Source organism: Equus quagga, chromosome 13, assembly GCF_021613505.1.
Source record: "Equus quagga isolate Etosha38 chromosome 13, UCLA_HA_Equagga_1.0, whole genome shotgun sequence".
NCBI classification, from domain to species: domain Eukaryota; kingdom Metazoa; phylum Chordata; class Mammalia; order Perissodactyla; family Equidae; genus Equus; species Equus quagga.
This window is the reverse complement of record NC_060279.1, coordinates 89,067,570-89,089,637: the sequence shown is the minus strand read 5'-3', so window position 1 is coordinate 89,089,637 and position 22,068 is coordinate 89,067,570. Positions and strand designations below refer to the sequence as shown.

The following is a 22,068-nucleotide window of genomic DNA, read 5'->3' as shown; positions in this document are numbered from 1 at the left end:
CGGTGGGCGGGCCGTGGACCCTCCGGTATAAGACGGTCCCGGGGGAGTGCGGAGAAAGGGGGGGGTCTCGGCGGCCGGAGGAGGAGTAGGTGCGGGTGAAGATGGCGGCAGCCGAGGCCGCGAACTGCATCATGGAGGTGAGTGCCTGGAGCGCCGGCGGGGGCGGGGGCGGTTTGGAGGTCGGTGTTTTATGCCTCCGTCGTGGAGAAGGGGCTCCGAATAGGCGGATGGGGGCTCAAGGCCGCCAGCTGTAGGGAGGGGGCGCCACATGCTCCGGATCCGGGGGCACCCTTTGGGGTGCGGGCTCCCTAGCTCTCGGGGGCCTGCGGCAGCCGGCCGAACCGTGGGTCTCGTGCCCCCCCCCCACGTCGGGGAGGGCTGGGGGCGCTTCCGGCCTGGCCCCCACGTGGCCGCGGCGCGGTGGGTGGGGAGGGGGTGTGCCGTGCCCGGTGGCCCGGCGGGCTCCACGTGTGGGACAAAGGCCCCGCCCCCGGCCGGGGGAGGGGCGCCCCGGGGGGGCGGGAAGGAGGCTCCGACCCTTCCCTGGACGCCCCCAACCCGCCTCCCCGGCGATCGTGATAGACGCCTCGGGGTGGGACTTACTTGGGGCCCTCCGCGAAGTAAAGAGTCTCTTAGGAGGGGCAGTGTATCGAGCCTCTGCAGCCCCCTTCCCGGGGCCGGGGCATCTGCTTGGGCGTCGGTCCAGATTTCGTGGACTTTTGGGTTGGGGTTGGAGGAAGACGAAGAATTGGTTCCCTTCGAGCCCTCCCGTTTCCTGTCCCTGGATTCTCCCCAGCCCCGGGCTCTGGGAGCTGGGGGGATGGGGCATGCCCCTGTGACCTCCCTCTGGGGGGGCACGTAGCTGAAGGAGATCCTTCTCGATAAGGCTCTGTGCACCCCCTTGTGGCCATTTCTGGGTGTGTGGGAGGGACGTCTTTTTCATGGGGCGTGTCCCAAAGCCCCCCTCCCGGGCGAGGGGAGGGAGCGGAGCGTCTGTCTGCTGGGGGGGAGGATCTTATGGAATATAGGCTGCCAGCTTTACGCCTTCCTGGACCCCTTTCTCTCCCCGGGGCATTTGTGAGAGATGGCCTCCCCCTTCCTGAAGTCCTATTTGGGGGTCCTGAGCCTGGATCCCTGAAACGGTTTCCCGTGGGGTTTGGTTCTTGTGCAGCCATGTGGGGCTGGTTTCGGTGCTGGCTTTCAAGCCGTCTTGATGCTTGTCTGGCGGTGGTGTCAGTGGTATTGAGAAATGGGCCGCAGTGGGAAATCCCCTCCCCAGGCCTCCTCGCTGGCTTGGGAGGATGGGGGTGGGGCTTGGAGCTCAGTGGGTCGTGTCTGTGACTTCACGCTTGGAGGGTGGTCACATTTGGAAGAGATGTAATCTGATGGGGCCTCTGTACTTGCCGCTTGCCTTGAAGCATTCTCTGAAGTGGGCGGTCAGAATCCAAGATGCATGCCATTAGGGGGCCGCTCCCAAGGGTCACTCCAATGTGACCATCACCCTTGGCTCTCTCCTGGACCAGGGCCTCTAGGGGTGAAGGAAATATCTTCCCCAGAGGTTGTCCCAGGACTTGGCCCCACACCTGGGAGCCGTCTGAATGGGGGAGGGATGGGCTCAAAGATCCAGAAGCTGGCCATGGTCCCTGGGACTGTCTTCCTGGGTAGAGGGTAACGAAAGGAGACTGGCTCCGGCTGGTTTTGTTGGGGGCTTCCTGAGCCCGAGGCAGGAGCTAGGGGCAGGGGTGCCAGCTCTGATAGGGGTGCCATACCTCCTTTCTGGAATCCTCTCATAAGAGACTGGTTGGCAGATGTGGCAGATGCCCATTGCGTGCCCCCTGCCAGCCCCTCTCCCCCGGCTACTCATGGCACCCCAGGATGGGGGTGTATGTCAGGAAGTGTCACCTAATCTGGGGGGATTAGATGATCGGGGGGAGTGACAGCTGGCGGTGCCTGTGTGCCCGGCGGGTGCCAGTTCCTCTGGCGGGCATGGGGGAGGTGTATGGTCAGGTGCCTGGCCAGAGAGGGGCAGCGTGGGGGCCGGCCACCATCTCTCCAGCCACAGCTGAGCCAGAACCCCGCTCTTCTCCCCCGACTTCTCTCTCTTTTAAAAACAGCCCTGCCTCTTTCCTTGCTCCCTCTGTCACCCCTCCCCAGCAAGGAGAAGGAAAATTGCAAGAAACACCCCCCTCCCCAAGAGCCTGGGTCCTCTGGCCTGGCCTTCCCCTAGCCGCTCCCAGTAGCTAATCCTTTCTCCGTGTTACTCTCTCCTAGAAATTTGTAGCCACCTTGGCTAATGGGATGAGCCTGCAGCCGCCTCTTGAAGAAGTAAATATCCTTTTGTGAGACCCTTCCCCACATAAACATATCCTGCCACACATCAGGCCCCTGCTAGCAGTCTAAGCGTGATCCCTCTTGCTTCAAACCAATTTACCCCGAGCCCCGGAAACACTTAGGACAAACTCCCTCTAGGTCTGTGGCCCCCATCTGGCCTCCCCCAATACCGTGGCTACTTCCTTAACTCCATTCCCAGCCCCCCTTGCCCCTCCCTGTGTCGGCCCCAGTTCTGCTGCCCCTCCCCTCCCCAGCTGTGGGCTGAGCTAGAGACGGGGGCAGAGAGACTGGAGAGATGGTAGGCGTGGCTGAGGTATCGGGGGTCCTCCCGTGGATCGTGCTCTGGGGGGGTCCTGGAGGAGGAGAATGGGGTCATTAGGTTTTGGGGTTCTGGGGGAGGAAAGATGGCAGGGGGGTCTGTAGGGTTGCCGTGGTGCGGTTTGGGAGGGGCGGTTCTGTACTCTCCAGGAGTAGGGACCTGGAGGTTCAGGAGGCGGTGGGGAGCCCCCCGATTTGACGCACGCCCCCATCCACCCTCTCCCAGGTCTCCTGTGGCCAGGCTGAGAGCAGCGAGAAGCCCAATGCTGAGGACATGACGTCCAAAGATTACTACTTCGACTCCTATGCCCACTTCGGCATCCATGAGGTGAGTGGGGACACCTCCTGAGGATGCTCCACCCTGGGGGAGGGGGGGGGGTCCCTGTTTGGCAGGGCTCGAACTTAATTTCCACGCATGTGCACTGCCTCCCCTGGCCGCCCCTCTGCGCATGCGGGGCACACCCCGGGGGTCCCGGCTCCCAGCCGTTGCCGTGGCGACCGAGGGGAACCCGGCCTCCGCGGGGCCGCTCCTGGGAGGCTGGGGTGGGAGCGCGCATGCGTGCCAAGACTGCAGCCAGAGGCCTGGCTGCCGGTCTCTGGCGCCCTCTGGTGACCGGCGGTGGGACTGTCCCCCAGCTGCTACGCCCGGGCGCGGACGGGCCTCTTGCCCACGGTGGAGGCTGAGGTCCCAGCAAGCAGCTGGGATGGGATGCTGAGCTTTTTTTTCTTTTTTTTTTTATTTTTTTTGCTGAGGCCTTTTTGTAATTGTGGTGAAATATACATAAAATTTACCAGTTTCAAGTGTGCAATTCGGTGGCATTCTTACTGACGACATTCAAAAGGCCAGGATCGCTGGGCTGAGGCGGCGGTGGTGGAATCTGGCTGAGATGGGAGTTTAGCCCATCCGGTCGGGTTTTACATATAGGGAAACTGAGGCACGTGGAAGGGAAATGGCTTGTTCCAAGGGGACGAAGGTGGTGGGAGGCTGGGCTCCAGCTCTCCAAATGATCAGCATGTCAGAGGCCAGGGTGCCCCATTCTTCAGCTGGGGATTCGGGCCCCTCACAGTATCCTTGTGCCCCCTACTCCCCCAGGAGATGCTGAAAGATGAGGTGCGCACCCTCACGTACCGAAACTCCATGTTTCACAACCGGCACCTCTTCAAGGACAAGGTGGTGCTGGACGTGGGCTCGGGCACCGGGATCCTCTGCATGTTCGCTGCCAAGGCTGGGGCCCGCAAGGTCATCGGGGTGAGTGTCCTGGTGGCTGGTCAGGCCTGGGCCTGGGGGGAAGAGGATGGGGGTTGAGGCTGGGACTCAGGGCGTCTCACCCTCCCTTCTTCCTGGGCCCCCAGATCGAGTGTTCCAGTATCTCTGATTATGCGGTGAAGATCGTCAAAGCCAACAAGTTAGACCACGGTGAGCCCAGGAGAGAATGAGTTGGGGGGGGTGTGGCGTGGGTGAGCCCAGCTTCTCCGGGGCCCTTGGCACAAGGGTGGGGCCACTGGACACAGATTCAGCCCTTCCTCCCAGGTGGCCTGTGGGCCGCCGACAGCCCGAGGATGCAGCCTTCTCAGAACCCACGACCTGTGAGCGTGTCCTGCCCTCTGAGAACTTGAGTGTGGAAATCACACGCTTAGCGCTTCAGTCTTTAAACCTCAGGGCAAAAGGCAGCCTTCAGTTTCTTCATTGAGTAACAGAGCCACGTGGCTGACACCTGCTGGCCCAGAGAGAGGTCTGCTTCCCCCCTCCTCTGAGTCCAGCCAATGTTCCCTTCCAGAGAAGTCGGCACGGACAAGCAGACGTATCTGACAATGTTTTTACAGTCACGTGCATATTTTTTACACAAATAGCATTTCATACAAGTGTTTGGCCCTTTGCTTTTTTCATTTGTTTGTCATGGGGTTTAATGCGTTTCAGCTGTTAAGAGGGTCTTGCTCTTTCTGGTGATGCCCTCACACGCACGCACCCAGCGTCCTTATCCAGGCTCCCGGTGATGCGAGTGTGAGCCGCTGCTGAGATTTTCATCCCCCCGCACACAGTGTCTTTCCATACACAAACTAGCATATCTGTGAGGCCAACTTACACAGGCGGGGTTGCTTGGGTCGAAAATATAAGTTAGGTAGATGGTGCCAAACTGCCTTTGAGTTCCACCACTGAGGCCGAGGGGCAGGGAGTGTGGGGAGACAGTGGGTTTTCCAGAGGGGAGAGCTCCTGGCATTCTAGAAACAGAAGTGATTTAAAAAAAAAAAAGAGGTTGGGGGGCTGGCCCTGTGGCGTAGTGGTCAGTTAAGTTCATGTGCTCCACTTTGGCGGCCCAGGCTTCACGGGTTCGGATCCTGGGTGCAGGCCTAGCACAATGCTCCTCAAGCCAGGCTGTGGCCGCGTCCCACATAGAAGGATTCACAACTAGGAGATACAACTACGTACTGGGGCTTTGCGGAGGGAAAAAAAGGAAGACTGGCAACAGATGTTAGCTCAGGGCCAATCTTCCTCACCAAAAAAAAAAAAAACTGGCCTTGGTTCTCTGATAGACTAAGTACTGACTAAGAAAAGAGGCTAGTATCAGGAACCCTCAAGTACCCATTGCTCAGCTTTAAATATCTCCATTTGAAGCAACTTCCAACATTGGTACCATTTTCTCTGTAAATCCTGCTTGTGTGTCTCTAATAGATAAGGCCATTTAAAGACGTGATCGTGCTGTTACTTATACATTGAACCCAATTAGCAACAAAATCTTCATATCCCCTAATATCTAGTCCACATAAAATTTCTGCTTCTGCCTCAGAAACATCAAGAGCGATGAGTTTTAGCACTGAGTTAACAGGCTGTGGCCTTGGCTCGCCGAGTTCTTTGCAGGTCCCCAGATGCAGCCCCCAGCCCTTCCTTGAGAAGACAAGGGCCGCCCCAGTGGGGTCTCCAGGCTCTGGCCCCCACCCCGGGGTCTCCTCAGGGGTGGTGATACGTGCCCCCGTGTGTCCCCACAGTGGTGACCATCATCAAGGGGAAGGTGGAGGAGGTGGAGCTCCCGGTGGAGAAGGTGGACATCATCATCAGCGAGTGGATGGGCTACTGCCTCTTCTACGAGTCCATGCTCAACACCGTGCTCTACGCCCGAGACAAGTGGCTGGTGAGGCCCTGGAGGGGTGGGAGCGGCTCATGCGGCTGGGGTCCTCCGGCCGTCATTGAGGGCGTATCAGTCAGAGTCAGGCAGAAAACAAAAGCCATGCTAGGTATTTCCCACGCAAGGGGCTTAATACAGGGCATTGACCACATGGACGTTGGAAGGCCCACAGCCAGCACGGGGTGTAACAGGCACCAGAAGCTAGACAGCCACAAGGAGATGGTGCCGTGTCAGGAGGGAGTTAGTGCCGGGAAGAAAGCCATAGCAGGGCAGAGGGATAGGGAGGGACTGGGGGGTCGTGGACCCAGGTGCTCAGATCAGAGCAGGCCTCCCAGGGGAGGTGACTGAGACCTAAAAGGAGGGGAAGTAGCTGCATGGGATCTAAGGGGAAGAGCGTGTTGGGCAGAGGATGTCGGCCAGTGCAAAAGTCCTGGGGCAGGCGTGCGCTTGCTGCGTGTTGAGAGCAGTGGGGAAGCTGGAGTGGTCTGAGGGTCTGGAGGAACAGGAGGAGGTGAGGGGTGGAAGGGCCTGTGCAGATCTCACAGGGCCTTGTGGACCCCATGAGAGTCTGGTTTACCTCTCAGAGGAGCCAGGGAGGGTTCGGAGGATCCCTGAAGGAGAGGGTCTGACATAGGTGCTCCTGGGCGGCCATGGGCAATAGACGAGGGCAGAGGCCACTGCCGGAGTCCAGGCGGCGACTGTGACTGGAGGCTCAGCCCAGGCCAGGGGCCGCGGGGAGATGAAGAGACCAAACCAGCAAGATGTGGGCATGGTGCTGCCAAGGCCCTGCCACCCTTGACATCCTCGCCCCTACTCCTCCCTCTCCGTAGGCACCCGACGGCCTCATCTTCCCAGACCGAGCCACGCTGTACGTGACGGCCATCGAGGACCGGCAGTATAAAGACTACAAGATCCACTGTGAGCAGGGGCCGGGGGGCGGGGGGCGGGGGCGGGGGCAGGCCTGGCCCGGGCACCCATGGGCTCACGCTCCCGCCTGCCTGCCCAGGGTGGGAGAACGTGTACGGCTTCGACATGTCCTGCATCAAGGATGTGGCCATCAAGGAGCCCCTGGTGGACGTGGTGGACCCCAAGCAGCTGGTCACCAACGCCTGCCTCATCAAGGTGAGGGGGTGGCCGGTGTTCCCCAGGGTAGGAAGCAAAGAAGGACCAGCACCTGGCCCTTGTGCAAGACATGAGGCTCCAGAGTTTGCCTGAGGTCTTAGGGGCCTGACCTGTCAGTCAGAGGTGGCTTTAGAGGCTCGGAGAAGCTACTTCATTTATTAAAAAGCTTTGTAGTAGGGCCAGCCCCATGGTGTAGTGGGTAAGTTTGCACATTCCACTCCGGCAGCCTGGATTCACGGGTTCAGATCCTGGGTGTGGACCTACACCACTCACCAGCCATGCTGTGGCAGCGTCCCACATACAAAGTAGAGGCAGACTGACATGGATGTTCGCTCAGGGCCAGTCTTCCGCAAGCAAAAAAAGAAAGAAAAAAAAAAGGAGGATTGGCCATGGATCTTAGCTCAGGGCAAATGTTTCACAGCAAAAATGAAAACAAATAAATAAATAAAATAAAAAGCTTTGTGAGCCAAGCAGGCCCTTGGGGCCCAGGATCCTGAGCAGGCGGGCTGGCCCCGCCCCGGGGCACACGTTCCCCCGGGCACCCCTGAGGCAGGTGGCTGAGAGCCCAGGCCACGAGCGAGTTTATACACGCATGGGTCAGCCATAAAGAGTGCTGCAACCATGATCGTTTTTTTGAGCCCCCCCGTGTCTGGGTTGGGACCGTGTGGTGAACTCACGGGCTGAGTCCCAGAACTGAGGAGGGCAGAGCTGGGGGAGCGGGGAGAAGTTTGTGGCCCCGATGGGACTGGCCTCCATGTCCTGGGTCAGAGCCCTGGTTTGGTTCTGAGCGCACTGGGGAGCTGTTGAGGATCCTAGGCGGCGGTGTGACGTGGTTTCATTGACTGTTTGATAGTTGTCACCTTGGCTGACAGGTCAAGTAAGGGGTCTGGGGGAGAGGGCGGGAGCAGGGGCCTGTTAAGAGGCCACCACGGGGCTGGCCCTGTGGCCGAGTGGCTATGTTTGCGCGCTCTGCTTTGGTGGCCCAGGGTTTCGCCGGTTCGGATCCTGGGCGCGGACATGGCACCGCTCATCAGGCCACGCTGAGGTGGCGTCCCACATGCCACAACTAGAAGGACCCACAACTAAAAATACACCACTATGTACCAGGGGGCTTTGGGAAAAAAAGGAAAAATAAAATCTTTAGGAGAAAAAAAGCCACCGCAGTAGAGAGGCGATGGGGACCTGGGCAGGGTGGAGGCGGTGGAGGGGGCAGCAGGTGACTCCCCGAGTGGAAGTAGTTGTTTGAGGAGGTAGACGTGTCAGGTTTGAGGTGTGGATGTGAGAGGGAAACAGGAAATCCAGCGTGGCCCCCCCCCCCCGCCCGCCCTGGGAGCAGGGAGCCAGTGTGGCCCCTGGGGGTCTCGCTTGAACACTGGGCTGCACGTCGGGGAGCGGGGCTCACGGGGCGTGTCCCGCAGGAGGTGGACATCTACACCGTCAAGGTGGAAGACCTGACCTTCACGTCCCCCTTCTGCCTGCAAGTGAAGCGGAACGACTACGTGCACGCGCTGGTGGCCTACTTCAACATCGAGTTCACCCGCTGCCACAAGAGGACCGGCTTCTCCACCAGTGAGGCGCGGGCCGCGGGGCGGGTGGGGCGTGCACCAGGGAAGGGAGCCCCGGGGACACTGAGAACCCTTGTTTTGGTGCCAGCTCTGCCAGCTAACCCGAGCGTGCGGTGCCTCAGTTTCCCCACCCGCGAAACCGCACTCCCTGTCTCTGGGGCTTCACGAGGACGGAGGGGTTCGGGGATTGTGACCACAGTCAGTGCTGAGTGAACGGTCACTGGGGGAAGTGCCAGGCAGAGGGAAGGGCAAGGCCCAGGCCTGGGGGACAGGGCAGGGCAGGAGGCCTGGCTGAGCCGCCCCCGCCCCCAGGCCCGGAGTCCCCGTACACACACTGGAAGCAGACGGTGTTCTACATGGAGGATTACCTGACGGTGAAGACGGGCGAGGAGATATTCGGCACCATCGGCATGCGGCCCAACGCCAAGAACAACGTGAGGCTCGGGGGCAGGGAGGGGCCACCTCTGCCTGTGGTGGGGCCCCTGCACCCCTCAGCCCCAAGCCAGCCAGCCTGGCTACACCCTGCTCCGGCCTCCGCCTGCCCGGGGCCCTCACGGTCTGCTAGGGAACACGATTTTATTGAGAACCTACTGGAAGCTGGGGCTTGTTCCCCAGCCCTCCTGACAGTCCCACGGTAACGGCTGGGCGAGTGGGAATGGGCGGAGGGAGAGCTGAGCCCCCGGCAGGACGGAGCTGCCATCAGCTGAGACGAGGGCAGCAGGTCTGGGCCAAAGTTGGGAGCTCCAGCAGCCAGCTCGGTGGGCGGACGTGGGGTCTGGACCCGGAGTCGGGGGAGTGGGCCGCGCTGGCAGTGTTGCCTGGGGCCCCGCTGGGACTGGGCGTGAGGCTGGAGGATGCTCAGAGCAGCCGGATGGAGGGCAGTGCGCCAGGCTCTCGCCCGCCGTCTAGATCTAGAAACGTTTTGGGGTGTCACCACTGAAGACGGGGTACTACTGGCCTCTAGGGGGTAGAGCCTGGAGGTGCACAGAGCAACGAGGAGTCCCCCAACTGAAAAGTGGTACTGCCCAGCCTTGGGGGTGCCGGGGGTGGGAAGCCACAGACTAGAGACAGACACCCGGAGAGGGAGGTGGAAGCCTGGAGCCCAGGTGAGGGTCAGTGAGGACCGAGGGCAGAGGTCGCTGGTGACTGGGCCCCAGCCTTTCCAGAGTGCGAAGGGCACGGGGGGCACAGGAGTGCTGGCTTCCTGGCTGCTTGGGAGCGGGGACGGGGGGCCATTGAAGTTTGCTGTCAAGTTTTTCGGGAGGAGGAAGTGTCCCGGAGAGGGGTTTCCTTATAAAAGAAGGAAGAAATGACTTTTGCTGATGCAAATAGTCTCGATGGGGGAAAATCTCCTGATGCAAGAGACAGACCAGCTGAGCTCTGGCCCTCAGGGACAGTTTGAGGATGTCACGTGGCGCTGTCACTGGGAGTCAGATTAAGGGCAGATGCTGGGTGGGACCAGCAACATGGATTCTGCAGTCTGGACATGAGCTAAAAGCAGGACCCCGGGGTCTCTGGGGAGGGGTGTGGACAGCTGGGCCCCCCTCCGCTGCCTCCCCACAGTTGTGCATCTCCGCCCGCCCAGCACGGTCCCCCTCACGCCCGCCCTCTCCCCACAGCGCGACCTGGACTTCACCATTGACCTGGACTTCAAGGGCCAGCTGTGTGAGCTGTCCTGCTCCACCGACTACCGGATGCGCTGAGGGGCGCGCTTCTCCCCGGGCCGGCCGGCCCTGCGCGCACCCAGGGGCTGCGGCATTCTTAGCTGGTTTCGGGGGTCCCCCTTCCTCTCCCTCCCTCCCACAGAAGGGGGTTTTAGGGGCCTGGGCCGGGGGGCGGGGCACATCGTGACTGTGTTTTTCATAACTTATGTTTTTATATGGTTGCATTTACGCCAATAAATCCTCAGCTGGGCCGGCTCCGCTTCCTGGGGGCAGGGCGGGGGCGGGTCCGTCTGCAGGGGCTGCGGTGGCCACCGCGAGTGCCGGGACATCGGGACACCGTTCCCACTTGTGTCTCTGGGTCTGGTTCCCTTTCACGCCTTGGAGGGTCTCTGCGCCCTGCAGCCCTCCTTCTCAGGGTCTTGGCCCAGCTCACTGCTCACCTCTCTCCCAGGGTCTCTTCCCCGATCCCTCTCTCGGGGTCTGTGTCCCCCTTCCCCTGAGGCCCTGTTCTGCCCTGTTCCCTCCTGTCCCTGAGGCTTCTGCTCTGGGCTGCCCTGCTGGGCTGGGGGAGGGTGGGGGTGGGGGTTCCCAGCACAGCTGGGCCCTTGTTTCCCAGAAGGCCGGCTCCCCACCTCCCCCCCAACACACACATTGTTCCTCTCTGGCTGTTTTTTCCTGTCTGGGACCCTCCAAGGCCAGGCCAGGGCTGACTGGCAGTGACTACTGCCCTGCCCTCTGCAGCTGGGGAAACTGAGTCTGGGGGGGGGCTTATAACTTGGGGGTGGGGGTCCATGGGGGAGCCCACCTTAGGGCAGCAGGGCCTCCCCACTTTACAGAGATGGACACCAAGGCCCCGGTCCCCTCCCTCACAGCTCCCCAGGGGCTGCCTACACATGTCCTTTCCCATGGCCTTGTCCACAGAGCCCCCTTGTCCCCCAGGGTGCTGGCCACACTGCCTGGATGACCCGAGACAACATGCAGGTCTTTCCATGGCCCTGACTACACCGGCTTCAACACAGATGGGGCACTGGCCCGGCACACCTGTCTACACCTCCTCTTCCGGGATGGTGTCCGTGCCAGCTATGCTGGGGCCCAGTCTCTGTCCCCAACCCCAGGCGGCTCCGACGGCACATGTCCCACGTTGCCCGGCCCCCTCTGGAAGTCGCCTGGCCCCTGAGAGGCTGGTCAGGGTCAGGGGTGAGGGTGAGGTCACATCTACACTGGAGCCCAGCGTTTCCCTGCCCCCATCCCTTTCCTGGAAGCCAGCTGCCTTGTCACCACTTGCAGGTGTCAGCTGCCCCGCCCCTCTACCCTCGGCCTTAAAGGGTCGCGTCTCCCAAGGCCTCCCAGGGGCACAGACAGCGCCGCGGCGGGACAGCATGCCCACGAGGGCCTCGTGGGCGCGGGTTCTCATCCTGCCCTTCTGGCGTGGTGCAGGCTCCTAGACTCGGCTTCAGTTTACCCCGCCTGGGAAGTGGGGACGGTCCTGAGTGCCAGCTACAGCGGGCGCTCAGAGGGCATCATCCGGACGCGGGGAGGGGGCGGGGCCGCACCCCGAGGGGCTGCTTCGCCCACCGCTCTCCCCGCCCCACCCCGCGATGGCCGCCCACATCCTCCTGCTGTGGCTCCTCGCTTCCTCAGTCCTGGGGGACCCGGACTCCGCGGGCAGGTGAGAAGGGCCGGTGGCAGCGGGCACAGGGCGGGAAGGAGCCGGCGGGGCGCGTGCGCCCTTGTCGGGGGATGGGACGGTGATGTGCCAGCGCGAACCCGCTCTCCCCCGCTCCCTCCGCAGGCGGCCCGGGCCCCAGGCCCCCCAGCCCCGCGGGCGCCCCTGTTCCCTGGGCACGTGCCAGGCCCACCGCCTGCCAGACATCCTACACTGGCTGCGCTCCGCCTCCACCAAGGAGCCCTCGGCGAAGGCCGGCCGCGAGCCCCAGGACCCCCGCAGCTACGGGCGCCGGCGGCGGCGCGGGGCCAGCGTCCCGCTGCGGCTCCAGGACCCCAGCCTGCGACAACGAAGCCAGCGCAGGGCCCAGCTCGCCGCGTGACGTCGGGCACGTCTCTGCTCCTCTCCTCGCCTCAGTTTACCCATCTGTAGATTGGGGCCAAGACCCCAAGTTTCTTTGCCCCTAACTCTACCTCCTGGGCTCACAGACCATCTTTCCCTCCCCCGTGCCCCGCCCCAGGCTGTGACTGGGCTGGACCCAGCATGGACAAAGAATATTCACGTTCAGAGCCGAATAAAACGAGAGCTCCATGTTTCAGTCTCTGCTTGTCTGTGCCCATTCCGGCTTCCCAATCCGAGCCCGGTCCCTAATATATTCTTCCCCTTTATCCATGCACCTGTTCCCTCACGGAAGTCCCTCTGGCTGTCTAACTTGAATCCAATCCTCCGTAGCGCCTCTTTCGCGCCAACTCAACTCATGCAGCTGCACCTCCCGTGGGGGGCTTTGGTGGGCCGACCTGACCCCAAAGCAGCCCTCCGCCCCCCGCAGAGTGGTAGGGCTGCCATCCGCTCCGGGTGGATACCTCACGCGCGTGACTCGACTGTACTCAGAGATGGGCTGTGCGTTCCAAGCTGAGCCCCGTTCCTCGAAGAGAAAGGAGAGCGAGAGAGACAAAGCGGCCTGGGGAGCCGAAGAGCCCCGTGCTCAGAGCGGAGATGCTGCCTGAAACCGGGGAGGCCGAACGCTGGAGAATCGGGCCGGGCAGCCGGAGACCGAGGACTGGGGATCGAACGGAGGGAGCGGATTGGACGCTGGGACCCGAAGGGGGCGGGGACAGGAGGCCGCGATTGCAAGGGGGCGGGGACAAAGCCAGGGGCTGGAATACCCGGCTAGGCGCACGCGAGACCGAAATCGGGGTTCCTGGATGTTGGACAATCGGGGGCGGGCAGGAGCTCCGGAGACCCGTTGACCAAGTCGTGGACTCGTCGCACTGAGATTGGACATATGCAAGTGGGAGACTTGGGTCCGGCGCTCTAAATCGGGGGTCGGGGTGGGGGGTGTACTCGGGCTTGGTGCCCAGGATCCGATCGGCGGCCCCCTGACTCAGCGAGGTAAGCACCGGAGCGGAGGAGGGGGCTGGGGGCCTGTGTCTTGGGTCGGGCGTGCCGGCCTCTCCATCACTTGTTCTCGACGCTCGCCTCAGCTCCCAGCCTCAGCATCCCTGGCTGCGAGGCATGCGCAGTAGGGCGCTCCCTCCCCCGTCCCCTCCAACACGGGGCGGGGGTGAGGGGACGCTGGGCCACCCCAGAGCGGATGAATTTATAGACATCCCCCCCTCGCCCTCTGCCTTGGAATGGGAAGCGGAAATGGGGTGGACAGTGCCAACGTCCGGCAGGTGTTCGCTTTAAATAGGTCTGGGACTTTCTCTCGAGATCTCGAAACTCACCCTGGACCGGTTTCCTGCCCCCACCCCCGAATCTTGAAAGACCTATATGGGGGGGGGCGCTGCCCCCGCACCACGTTCTCAGCAGAGCCGCAAAAGGGGTTAACGCGAGTTACCCCTCCCGCCTCTCTATGCGTTCACAGAGGTCCCCACTGACGTCCCCCAAAACACTGGGGTCTCGGGCTGGGACCCTCAAGACCCCTCAGGTGGTGAGAGAAGGATGAGCGGGCGTCCTATATGCCTGAGTGGGAGGGAGGAGGCGGCTGGGGGCCCGGACTCCCGGGTCTGCGGGAGGAGGGGACTGGGGACCTGGAGAATGACCCTCTGTCCCCCTCCCAGGGCTCTAGCGTGACATGGCTGAAGCGCACCAGGCCGTGGGCTTCCGACCCTCGCTGACTTCGGACGGGGGGGCAGCGGAGCTCAGCGCGCCCGTCTTGCAGGAGATCTACGTCTCCGGGCTGCGCTCCTGGAAAAGGCATCTCTCCCGATTCTGGGTGAGGAGGGCTGCGGCGTGGTCTCCTTCCTTCCGGGAAGGCGGCTGCCTGCTTCCGGGTTGCACTTCCGGCATGCTGGTGGTCCCGCTTCTGGGATTTCATCAACCCCTCCTGGGAATTCTGATGTCCGCTTCCAGGAGCCCTTAAAGCTATTTCTGGGTTCGCTGTGGCTCACTTCTGGGCTCGGTCACCTGACCTACTGCGAACCCCTATTCACCTACTGCACCCACTTCTCGGACAGCCCCCCCCCCCACTTTCCCCACACCCCCCCACACCTTCCACCCCAATTTCTAGAACTCAGTCCCCTTCTCTCATGGGGCACCTCTCGTCTTTCCCTTTCATCTCCAGGCTTTAAAGTGGGGGCTCCCCATTCCAGAACCCCATGACCTGATCAAGATCTTGGGCAGCCAGCACCCCAATCCTGAAGGCCCCTCCTTTCCCCTAGCCCTTGCCCCTGGGGTCAGAGGGCCCCTCCTTGCGCCTGCTCCTGAGCCCCCAGTTTCCCCGTCCAGTAGGCGGGGTGCCCTCCCCACGCTTCTGAGATGGGAACCCCAATGTCCAGACGCTCCACTTCTCCCTCGCCACTTCTGCCCCAGCTCTGAGGGACCAAAGGCCCCCTCCTCGCCTTTGTTCCCGAAGCCCGTGCCCAACATCTAACCAGAACCCATGTCTGCCCCAGGGGCCCCGGTTCTGGAGCTCGGGCACTGTGACCACACAGGGCCTCCCTGCGGGTCACACCCTCTGTGAACAGAGGTCTTGAGCACCTGTGGCGTCGCCTCAGCCTGAATTGGGTCCTGGCTCTGCCACTGACTAGCTGTGTGGCCTTGGGCCAGCGCGCCTCTCTGAGCCTCAGTTTCCCCACATGTAACGTGGGATGAGGAGAGCACCTCCCTCACAGGACAGTCTGCAGGATGAAATGAATTCTTACCTGTAAGCACTCAGCCAAGAGCCTGGCCCATGGCGCGTGCCAAGTGAGGGTTAGGCTTTGATAACATCGTTCATGACTCGTTCACCAAATATTGATGGCGCCTGGCTGGTTAAGGGGCCTGGCACTGTTTAGGGCACCGGGGACTCGGCAGGGAGCCAGCTAGCCAGACTCCTGTCCTCAAGGAGCTCTGGATTTATTTGGAGGAGGAGGCACTAAGAAAGATAAATAAACAGAACGTAGAGTATGTTAGATGGTGAGTGACGGGGCCTATGGAGACCAGTAAAGTGGGCAGGGAAGGGGGGGGGGCGGTGTGTTGTAATTAAATAAAGGGCAGCCCAGGAGGATGTCCCAAAGCAGAGACACTGATTGTTAAGATAGCGCTGTATCTTTTCCATGGGGCTGGCCCCATGGCCTAGTGGTTAAGTTCGGTGCACTCTGCTACTGTGGCCTGGGTTCAGATCCCAGATGTGGACCTACACCACTCGTCAGCCCTGTTGTGGCAGCGACCCACATACGAAATAGAGGAAGATGAGCACGGATGTCAGCTCAGGGCGAATCTTCCTCGAGCAAAAAGAGGAGGATTGGCAACAGATGTTAGCTCAGGGCCAATCTTCCTCAGCAAAAAAAAAAGAGAGAGAGAGATGTATCTGTTGCAGTGGGTAAATAGCCGCGACTACCCCAAACGCCCAAAGACTCCCCTTCAGCCCTGCCCGTGGGACCCCCTAGGCCTCTGCCCAATCCATCAACTAAAGCATTAACATGTGGCCATTAACCTGTGGTTAGATATATAAACACACATATACATACACATCCATGTATATATTTAAACTAAGATCTCTTTACATACAGAAAACTGCACAGATTTTTAAAGTATACAGTCCTTGCATTTTTAAAATACCTGTGTAGCCAACTTCCCATCAGGACAGCATTGCCACTATTCTAGAATGTTCCTTCAAGCCCCTTGCTAGGCAGCACCTCCCACTCGAGGCGACCACGGTTGTGATTTCTATGCTTATAGACAGATTTTGACCAGTATCGCATTGTCGAATATTTTGACTGTCACCTCTGCGTTCAAGTCAACCCCTAAGTCCTTTTCAGAGGCAAATGTCCCCTACGGCCAACGGCCCCACCAGACCCTTCCATTAGTATGAACTGATCATTGTAATAATGGTCACTTTTATCTTTCCATCACATAGCCACCTCTCCCCCGATGGTCACTTGGAGCTCTCATGTCCTTCCTCTTCCGGGGGACCCCAGGAGCCCCCCTGAAGCCACAGCCCTCAGCATCATCAGGGGGCAAATTCCATAGACTCATGGCCAAGCCTCAGTTTCTTCATTTACAAAGAGGGAACCCTGCCGGTCCCTGCCTCGAGGGATTGTTGTAAGCATTAGTTGCCTTGGCAGGAGGCCTGGCTCATAGAAGTGACCAGTCCAGCATCGCCATTCTTATCTTCTGCCCCACAGAGGTGCTGTGTGACCTCGGGCACGGCAGTAACTTCTCTGAGCTTCTGCTTCCTCATGTCTAAAATCATATTAGGTAGCGGCATGTCCCGGGCTCTATATTAACCAAGCCCTTTAAATCTATTACTCCTCCAGTCCTCATTAGGGCATCCTACAGTAGACCCATCGTTAATCCCGTTTTATAGATGAAGAAACAGACGCCCAGAGAGGTGCTTTCAGTTTCCCAAGGTCACACGGCAGCTAAGATGCAGCACTGGGGGCAGAGCTACAATTAGCAATCTGGCTCTGGAGCCCCTGCTGATGCCCACTATCCCGGGCGGCTTTTCTAGAATGCGGTTGGTCCCTGTACCTATGCCACAGGGCCGCTGTGAATTACATGCAGTGGGTCACTTAGCCAAGCACGTGGTACAGTATCCAGCACCCAGCGGCCGGCTCATCAGCAGGTGCTCAGAGTGTTCCCCAAAATGATTTCCAGATGAATATGAGATCCGGAGACACAGAGGACCCCAGAGTGCGGTCCCTTGCAGGGCGTTCCGTTGCATGAGAGTCACCAGGCATCCGGATGGTTTGAGCGGTGGATAGTGGATCCTGGAGCCGGAGAACCGGGTTCAGATCCCGACTCCACCAATGCCCAGCTGCGTGGCCTTGAACGAGGTCTTCAAACTTACCCCCCCCAGCTTCCTCTCCCGGGAACGGAGATAATAATAAGGACTCCCTTCCTGAACTACCGGAGACTGAAATGACTAACGATGCGCCGGCCTCGGGAAGCGCTTCCTGTTGTTAGGAAGCCCCTGTGCTGTTGCAGCTCAGAGCCCCAGACGCGAGGACGGGCTACTTTTAAAAAGAAAAGCCAGGGGCCGGCCCGGTGGCGCAGCGGTTAAGTGCGCATGTTCCGCTTTGGAGGCCTGGGGTTCCCCGGTTCGGATCCCGGGTGTGGACATGGCACCGCTTGGCAAGCCATGCTGTGGCAGGCGTCCCACGTATAAAGTAGAGGAAGATGGGCACGATGTCAACTCAGGGCCAGTCTTCCTCAGCAAAAAGAGGAGGATTGGCAGCAGTCAGCTCAGGGCTAATCGTCCTCAAAAAAAGAAAAGAAAAAGAAAAAGCAGAGCCAGCCCGGATGGCCTAGTGGTTGAAGTTCGGTATGCTCCCCTTTGGCGGCCGGGATTCGGTTCCCGGGCATGGAACCACACCACCCAGCTGTCAGCAGCTGTGCTATGGCAGTGGCTCACACAGAAGGACCTACAGCTAGGATATACAACCACGCATGGGGGCTTTGGGGGAGGGAGAAACAAAAGAAAAATTAAACAACAAAAATAACCACAGTGGTCACTAACCTTTTCCTGCCAAGTCAAAGGAAGATGTCAAGTAAATCAATCCGCAAGGAGAAGGAGGGTAGCAACAGAAAGGATCGTTGTAATAACTAACGTGGATTGAGCGCCTCCTGTGCGCCGGCTCTGGGCTACGCAATCTGCCCCCTCCCAGCCCTCTTCCCTGATTCATGTTTCTCTGCCATCTGACCCACAACACGAAAGCCTTTAAAATGTAGGTATTGTGACGGGCCAGCCCGTTGGCGTAGTGGTTAAGTTCACGTGCTCCGCTTCGGTGGCCTGGGGTTCCCAGGTTCGGATCCCCAGCATAGACCTAGCACCGCTTGTCAAGCCAGGCTGTGGCGGCATCCCATATACAAAATAGAGGAAGATGGACACAGATGTTAGCTCAGAGACAATCTTCCTCAAGCAAAAAGAGGAAGATTGGCAACCGATGTTTGCTCAGGGCCACTCTTCCTCACAAAAAAAAAAAAAAAAAAAAACAAGCAAAAACCCCACAAAACATAGGTATTGTCTCTACCTCTGCTGAGAGCAGGAGTCTTGCTGTCTTGTCACTGCCATAGGACTGCCATCAGCATTTGTGGATGATACTGTCTCACCCAATGCTTGTGACAGTCCTATGAGCCAAGTACTGAGACTGTTCCCATTCTACAGATGGGGACACTGAGGCACAGAGAGGTGAAGTCACTTGCTTGCGGTCACTCAGCTAGTTAGTGACAGAGCAGAGATGTGAGCCCAGAGGGTGGGGCTCCAGGCCCAAGTTCTCTGAGGAAGATTGGTCCTGAGCTAACATCGGTTGCCAATCTTCCACTTTTTTTTTTTTTCCCTTCCCAAAGCCCCAGTGCATAGTTGTGTATCCTAGTTGTATGTCCTTCTAGTTCCTCTGTGTGGGACGCCGCCACAGCATGGCTTGATGAGTGGTGTGTAGGTCCACACCCAGCATCCGAACTGACAAACCCCAGGCCACCGGAGCAGAGTGCACGAACTTAACCACTCAGCCACAGGGCCGGCCCCCCAGCAGTCTAATTTTTATCTGTCACCACACATATGTGCCCCTTCACCCCCTTGCCCTCGCCCTCCCCCTTCCCCTCTGGTAATCACTAATCTGTTCTGTTTGTCCATGTGCTTGTTTATCTTCCACATAGGAGTGAAATCATTCGGTATTTGTCTTTCTCTGTCTGACTTATTTCACTTAACATTGTACCCTCCAGGTCCATCCATGTTGTTGTGAATGGGATGATTTTTGCCTTTTTTATGGCTGAGTAGTATTCCATTGTTTATATACACCACATCTTCTTTATCCAATCATCCATTGATGGGCACTTGGGTTGCTCTCATGTCTTGGCTGTTGTGAATAATGCTGCGATGGACACAGGGCTGCATAAATCTTTTGGAATTGCTGACTTCAAGCTCTTTGGATAGATGCCCAGTAGTGGGATGGCTGGGTCATGTGGTATTTCTATTTTTAATTTTTTGAGGAATCTCCATACTGTTTTCCATGGTGGCTGCACCAGTTTGCATTCCCACCAGCAGTGGAAGAGGGTCCCCTTTTCTCCACATCCTCTCCAACGTTTGTTATTTTTTGTCTTGGTCATTATAGCATGGCCAGGCAATTCTTGAAGGCGTCCCATGCTCCAGACCCTGCTGTATACGGGGGACCATTTTGCCGAGGAAGATTTGCCCTGAGCTAACATCTGTGCCAATCTTCCTCCCTTTTTTTTTCAGTATGTGGGCTGCCAACACAGCATGGCTGCTAACAAAGTGGTGTGGGTCTGTGCCCGGGACCTGAACCCAGGCTGCTGAAGTGGAGCACGTTGAACGTAACCACCAGGCCACCGGGGCCTGGCCCAGTCACTTTGCCTTTTTGACAGTCTCGCCTTCGGGGTCCTGCCTGAGAGTTACCTCCTCCAGGGAGCCCTCCCTGACTCCCTTGAGCTGAGCAACTTGCCACCACAGACCTCCTGGGCCCTGTCCCATCGCCAGGAGCCCTTGCTCCATTCTGGCCTGACCTCCCTGAGGGCAGGACCTAGATGTGTCTGTTCCCTTCTGGGTCTTGAGCACCCAGCTCAGGGCCCAGCACACGCTCGGTGCCTGATGACTATCTCAGAAGGATGCTTAGAGGATGGGATGCCTGACTGAATGGATGCCCTTTCCTCCCCGCAGAACGACTTCCTCACTGGTGTCTTCCCCGCCAGCCCCCTCAGCTGGCTCTTCCTCTTCAGTGCAATCCAGCTTGCCTCGTTCCTCCAGCTGGATCCTTCCCTAGGACTCATGGAGAAGATCAAAGAGTTGCTGCCAGACTGGTGAGGTCCCCCATTTCAGCCCAATAACCTCCCTAATCCCTTTCCCTGCTCCCCATTCTCTATCAGTGTGCCGTGCCTGCTAAAGAAAAGTAACCTCTGAGACTTACTTTGGGACAGATTAACAAAGGTAGAGCATCAACAATAAGGAGGTGATTTCCTCTCTTCTCTCTGCACATTTTCCATCCTGGCTGCTTCTTACTAAGAGGGATGGTGACAACTAGAAAATGTCCAGATACGGTTATATATACTAACAAAAGTATGAGCTTGGCTAGTCTCCAGTGGTGTAGCCTCAGCCAAGAGACTTCACCATTCTTGGTGTCAGGGTCTTCATCTGTAAAATGGGGGTAAAAATAATTGCTTCTTAGACTAGTTGGAAGAATGTGGAATATTCAGTCCAGTGCCAGGAGGTTACTAAACGAGCGTGATTGAATTATTATAGTCGTTGCTCTCATCTTTGGGAAAGGTCTGGGAACCAGACGCAAGTGATGTGGCAGGTTCTTAGCTTTGGATTAGTCCTCCTGGGGAAGGACGTTCAGATTTTGTGCAGACGGCCCCAAAGAGAAGATCCAGGATCGGAGGTAGAAATTTCCAGGAAGGCCAGATTTGCTCAGTCTGCAGAGGGGACACGACTGGCCCCAGGTCCTCCAGGTGGGCTCTGCTCACGTCTGTCTGATGGCAACTTTGCAGATGTGTTGATTTACTGTGGCTTTAGGCCAGTGTGCCCTAGACTTGCGTTCGTATTGGAATCACCTGGAAGGCTTCTTAAAACACTGATTGCTGGGCTGCACCCGAAGAGAGCCCATCTTAGTAGGTCTCCGGGTGGGACCAGGAATCTGCGTTTCCAACAAGCTCCCAGCTGGTGCTGCTGCTGCTGGTCCAAGGGCCGCACTCCGAGATCCACCGCCTTAGAGTATCATTTGATAGCTGGGAGGGGAAAGTGACCCTTCAATAGAAATACCATCTCCCACTTGTTAAGCACCTACCCAGTTTCCATGGCAAGTGATTTTAGAAGCTTGGTGTCCCCAGAATCCTGGGAGGGTGCTGAGAGAGGACCACGCCTCCTTTACAATGAGGAAAGTGTATTTCTCTGACTCTAATGCTATAAGATATGACTCCCACAGCCAAAAGGCCAGAGTCAGAGACTATTAGGAAGGGCTGGGCTGGGTGGGGCTGGAGGGGAGGGGGGTTCTGAGGCCAGGACACCCAGGCCCGTTCTCTCTTTCTGTCCCCCAGGGGCGGCCAGCACCACAGGCTTCGGGGGGTCCTGGCAGCGGCGCTGTTCGCCTCGTGTCTGTGGGGAGCCCTGATCCTCACACTTCACATCGCCCTGAGGCTGCTTCTGTCCTACCACGGCTGGCTCCTGGAACCCCACGGAGCCATGTCCTCACCCACCAAGACCTGGCTGGTATGGGAAGGGCAGAGCCCTACTCAAGTCCTGCCGGGACCCACTTCCTTGTCCCCCTCTCTCTGGGTCTCTGTCCCTCTCTTTGGGTCTGTGTCCCATTCTCCGTGGGATGCTACACACACCCCCGCCCCCAGCCACACCCTGGTCCCCAGCCCCTGTGAGGGGTTCGATGACCCGCTAATTCCCGCTTCCTCCAGGCCCTGGTCCGCATCTTCTCCGGCCGCCATCCGATGCTCTTCAGTTACCAGCGCTCCCTGCCGCGCCAGCCCGTGCCCTCCGTGCAGGACACCGTGCGCAAGGTGGGCCCGGCACCCCGGGATGGGGCGAGAGGCGGCCCGGGGCGGACGGGGGCCGTGACCCACCCTCTTCTCCGCCTTGCCCCTCAGTACCTGGAATCTGTCCGGCCCGTCCTCTCCGACGAGGACTTCGACTGGACGGCGGGCCTAGCGCAGGAATTCCTGAAGCTGCAGGCGTCGCTGCTGCAGTGGTACCTGCGGCTCAAGTCCTGGTGGGCGTCCAATTACGTGAGTCCCCCACCCGAACGCCAAGGTGCTGAGCCCGCCCTCCTCACCCTGCGACCCTACGCCCCGCCCACGACACGCCCACAGCCCCATGCCCTGCGGGGATCGGAGCC

General features: G+C 59.2%; 3 protein-coding genes across 8 annotated transcripts in view; all 3 read left to right on the top strand.

The window, feature by feature from the left end:
- PRMT1 (protein arginine methyltransferase 1) lies at window positions 1–10,373 on the top strand. 4 transcript variants are annotated; one of them, XM_046683296.1, is made up of 11 exons: window positions 30–137; window positions 2,272–2,325; window positions 2,876–2,977; window positions 3,743–3,898; window positions 4,003–4,066; window positions 5,635–5,777; window positions 6,602–6,689; window positions 6,778–6,893; window positions 8,312–8,462; window positions 8,771–8,892; window positions 10,078–10,373. In XM_046683296.1, the coding sequence occupies exons 1-11, from the start codon at window positions 102–104 to the stop codon at window positions 10,159–10,161; spliced, it is 1,116 nt and encodes a 371-aa protein (XP_046539252.1). In that variant the 5' UTR covers window positions 30–101; the 3' UTR covers window positions 10,162–10,373. The 4 variants fall into 4 exon arrangements, with proteins under 4 accessions (XP_046539253.1, XP_046539252.1, XP_046539254.1 ...); XM_046683297.1 differs by lacking the exon at window positions 2,272–2,325 and having other exon boundaries at window positions 1–137; XM_046683298.1 differs by lacking the exons at window positions 30–137; window positions 2,272–2,325 and adding an exon at window positions 2,531–2,644.
- A 132-nt stretch (window positions 10,374–10,505) lies between these two features.
- Window positions 10,506–12,170, top strand: ADM5 (adrenomedullin 5 (putative)). Its single transcript, XM_046683301.1, has 2 exons — window positions 10,506–11,791; window positions 11,915–12,170. Exons 1-2 carry the CDS (start codon window positions 11,721–11,723, stop codon window positions 12,168–12,170), a joined length of 327 nt encoding a protein of 108 aa, XP_046539257.1. The 5' UTR covers window positions 10,506–11,720.
- Window positions 12,171–12,942: 772 nt separating this feature from the next.
- The window catches only part of CPT1C (carnitine palmitoyltransferase 1C), a 22,768-nt gene continuing 13,642 nt past the window's right edge, over window positions 12,943–22,068 (top strand). For all 3 annotated transcript variants that reach the window (XM_046683293.1, XM_046683294.1, XM_046683292.1), the window contains exons 1-6: window positions 12,943–13,180; window positions 13,852–14,006; window positions 19,890–20,029; window positions 21,263–21,434; window positions 21,632–21,733; window positions 21,821–21,958. In XM_046683293.1, coding sequence (XP_046539249.1) covers window positions 13,866–14,006; window positions 19,890–20,029; window positions 21,263–21,434; window positions 21,632–21,733; window positions 21,821–21,958 — 693 coding nt within the window. In that variant the 5' untranslated portion in view covers window positions 12,943–13,180; window positions 13,852–13,865. The remainder of the gene's footprint in view (window positions 13,181–13,851; window positions 14,007–19,889; window positions 20,030–21,262; window positions 21,435–21,631; window positions 21,734–21,820; window positions 21,959–22,068) is intronic.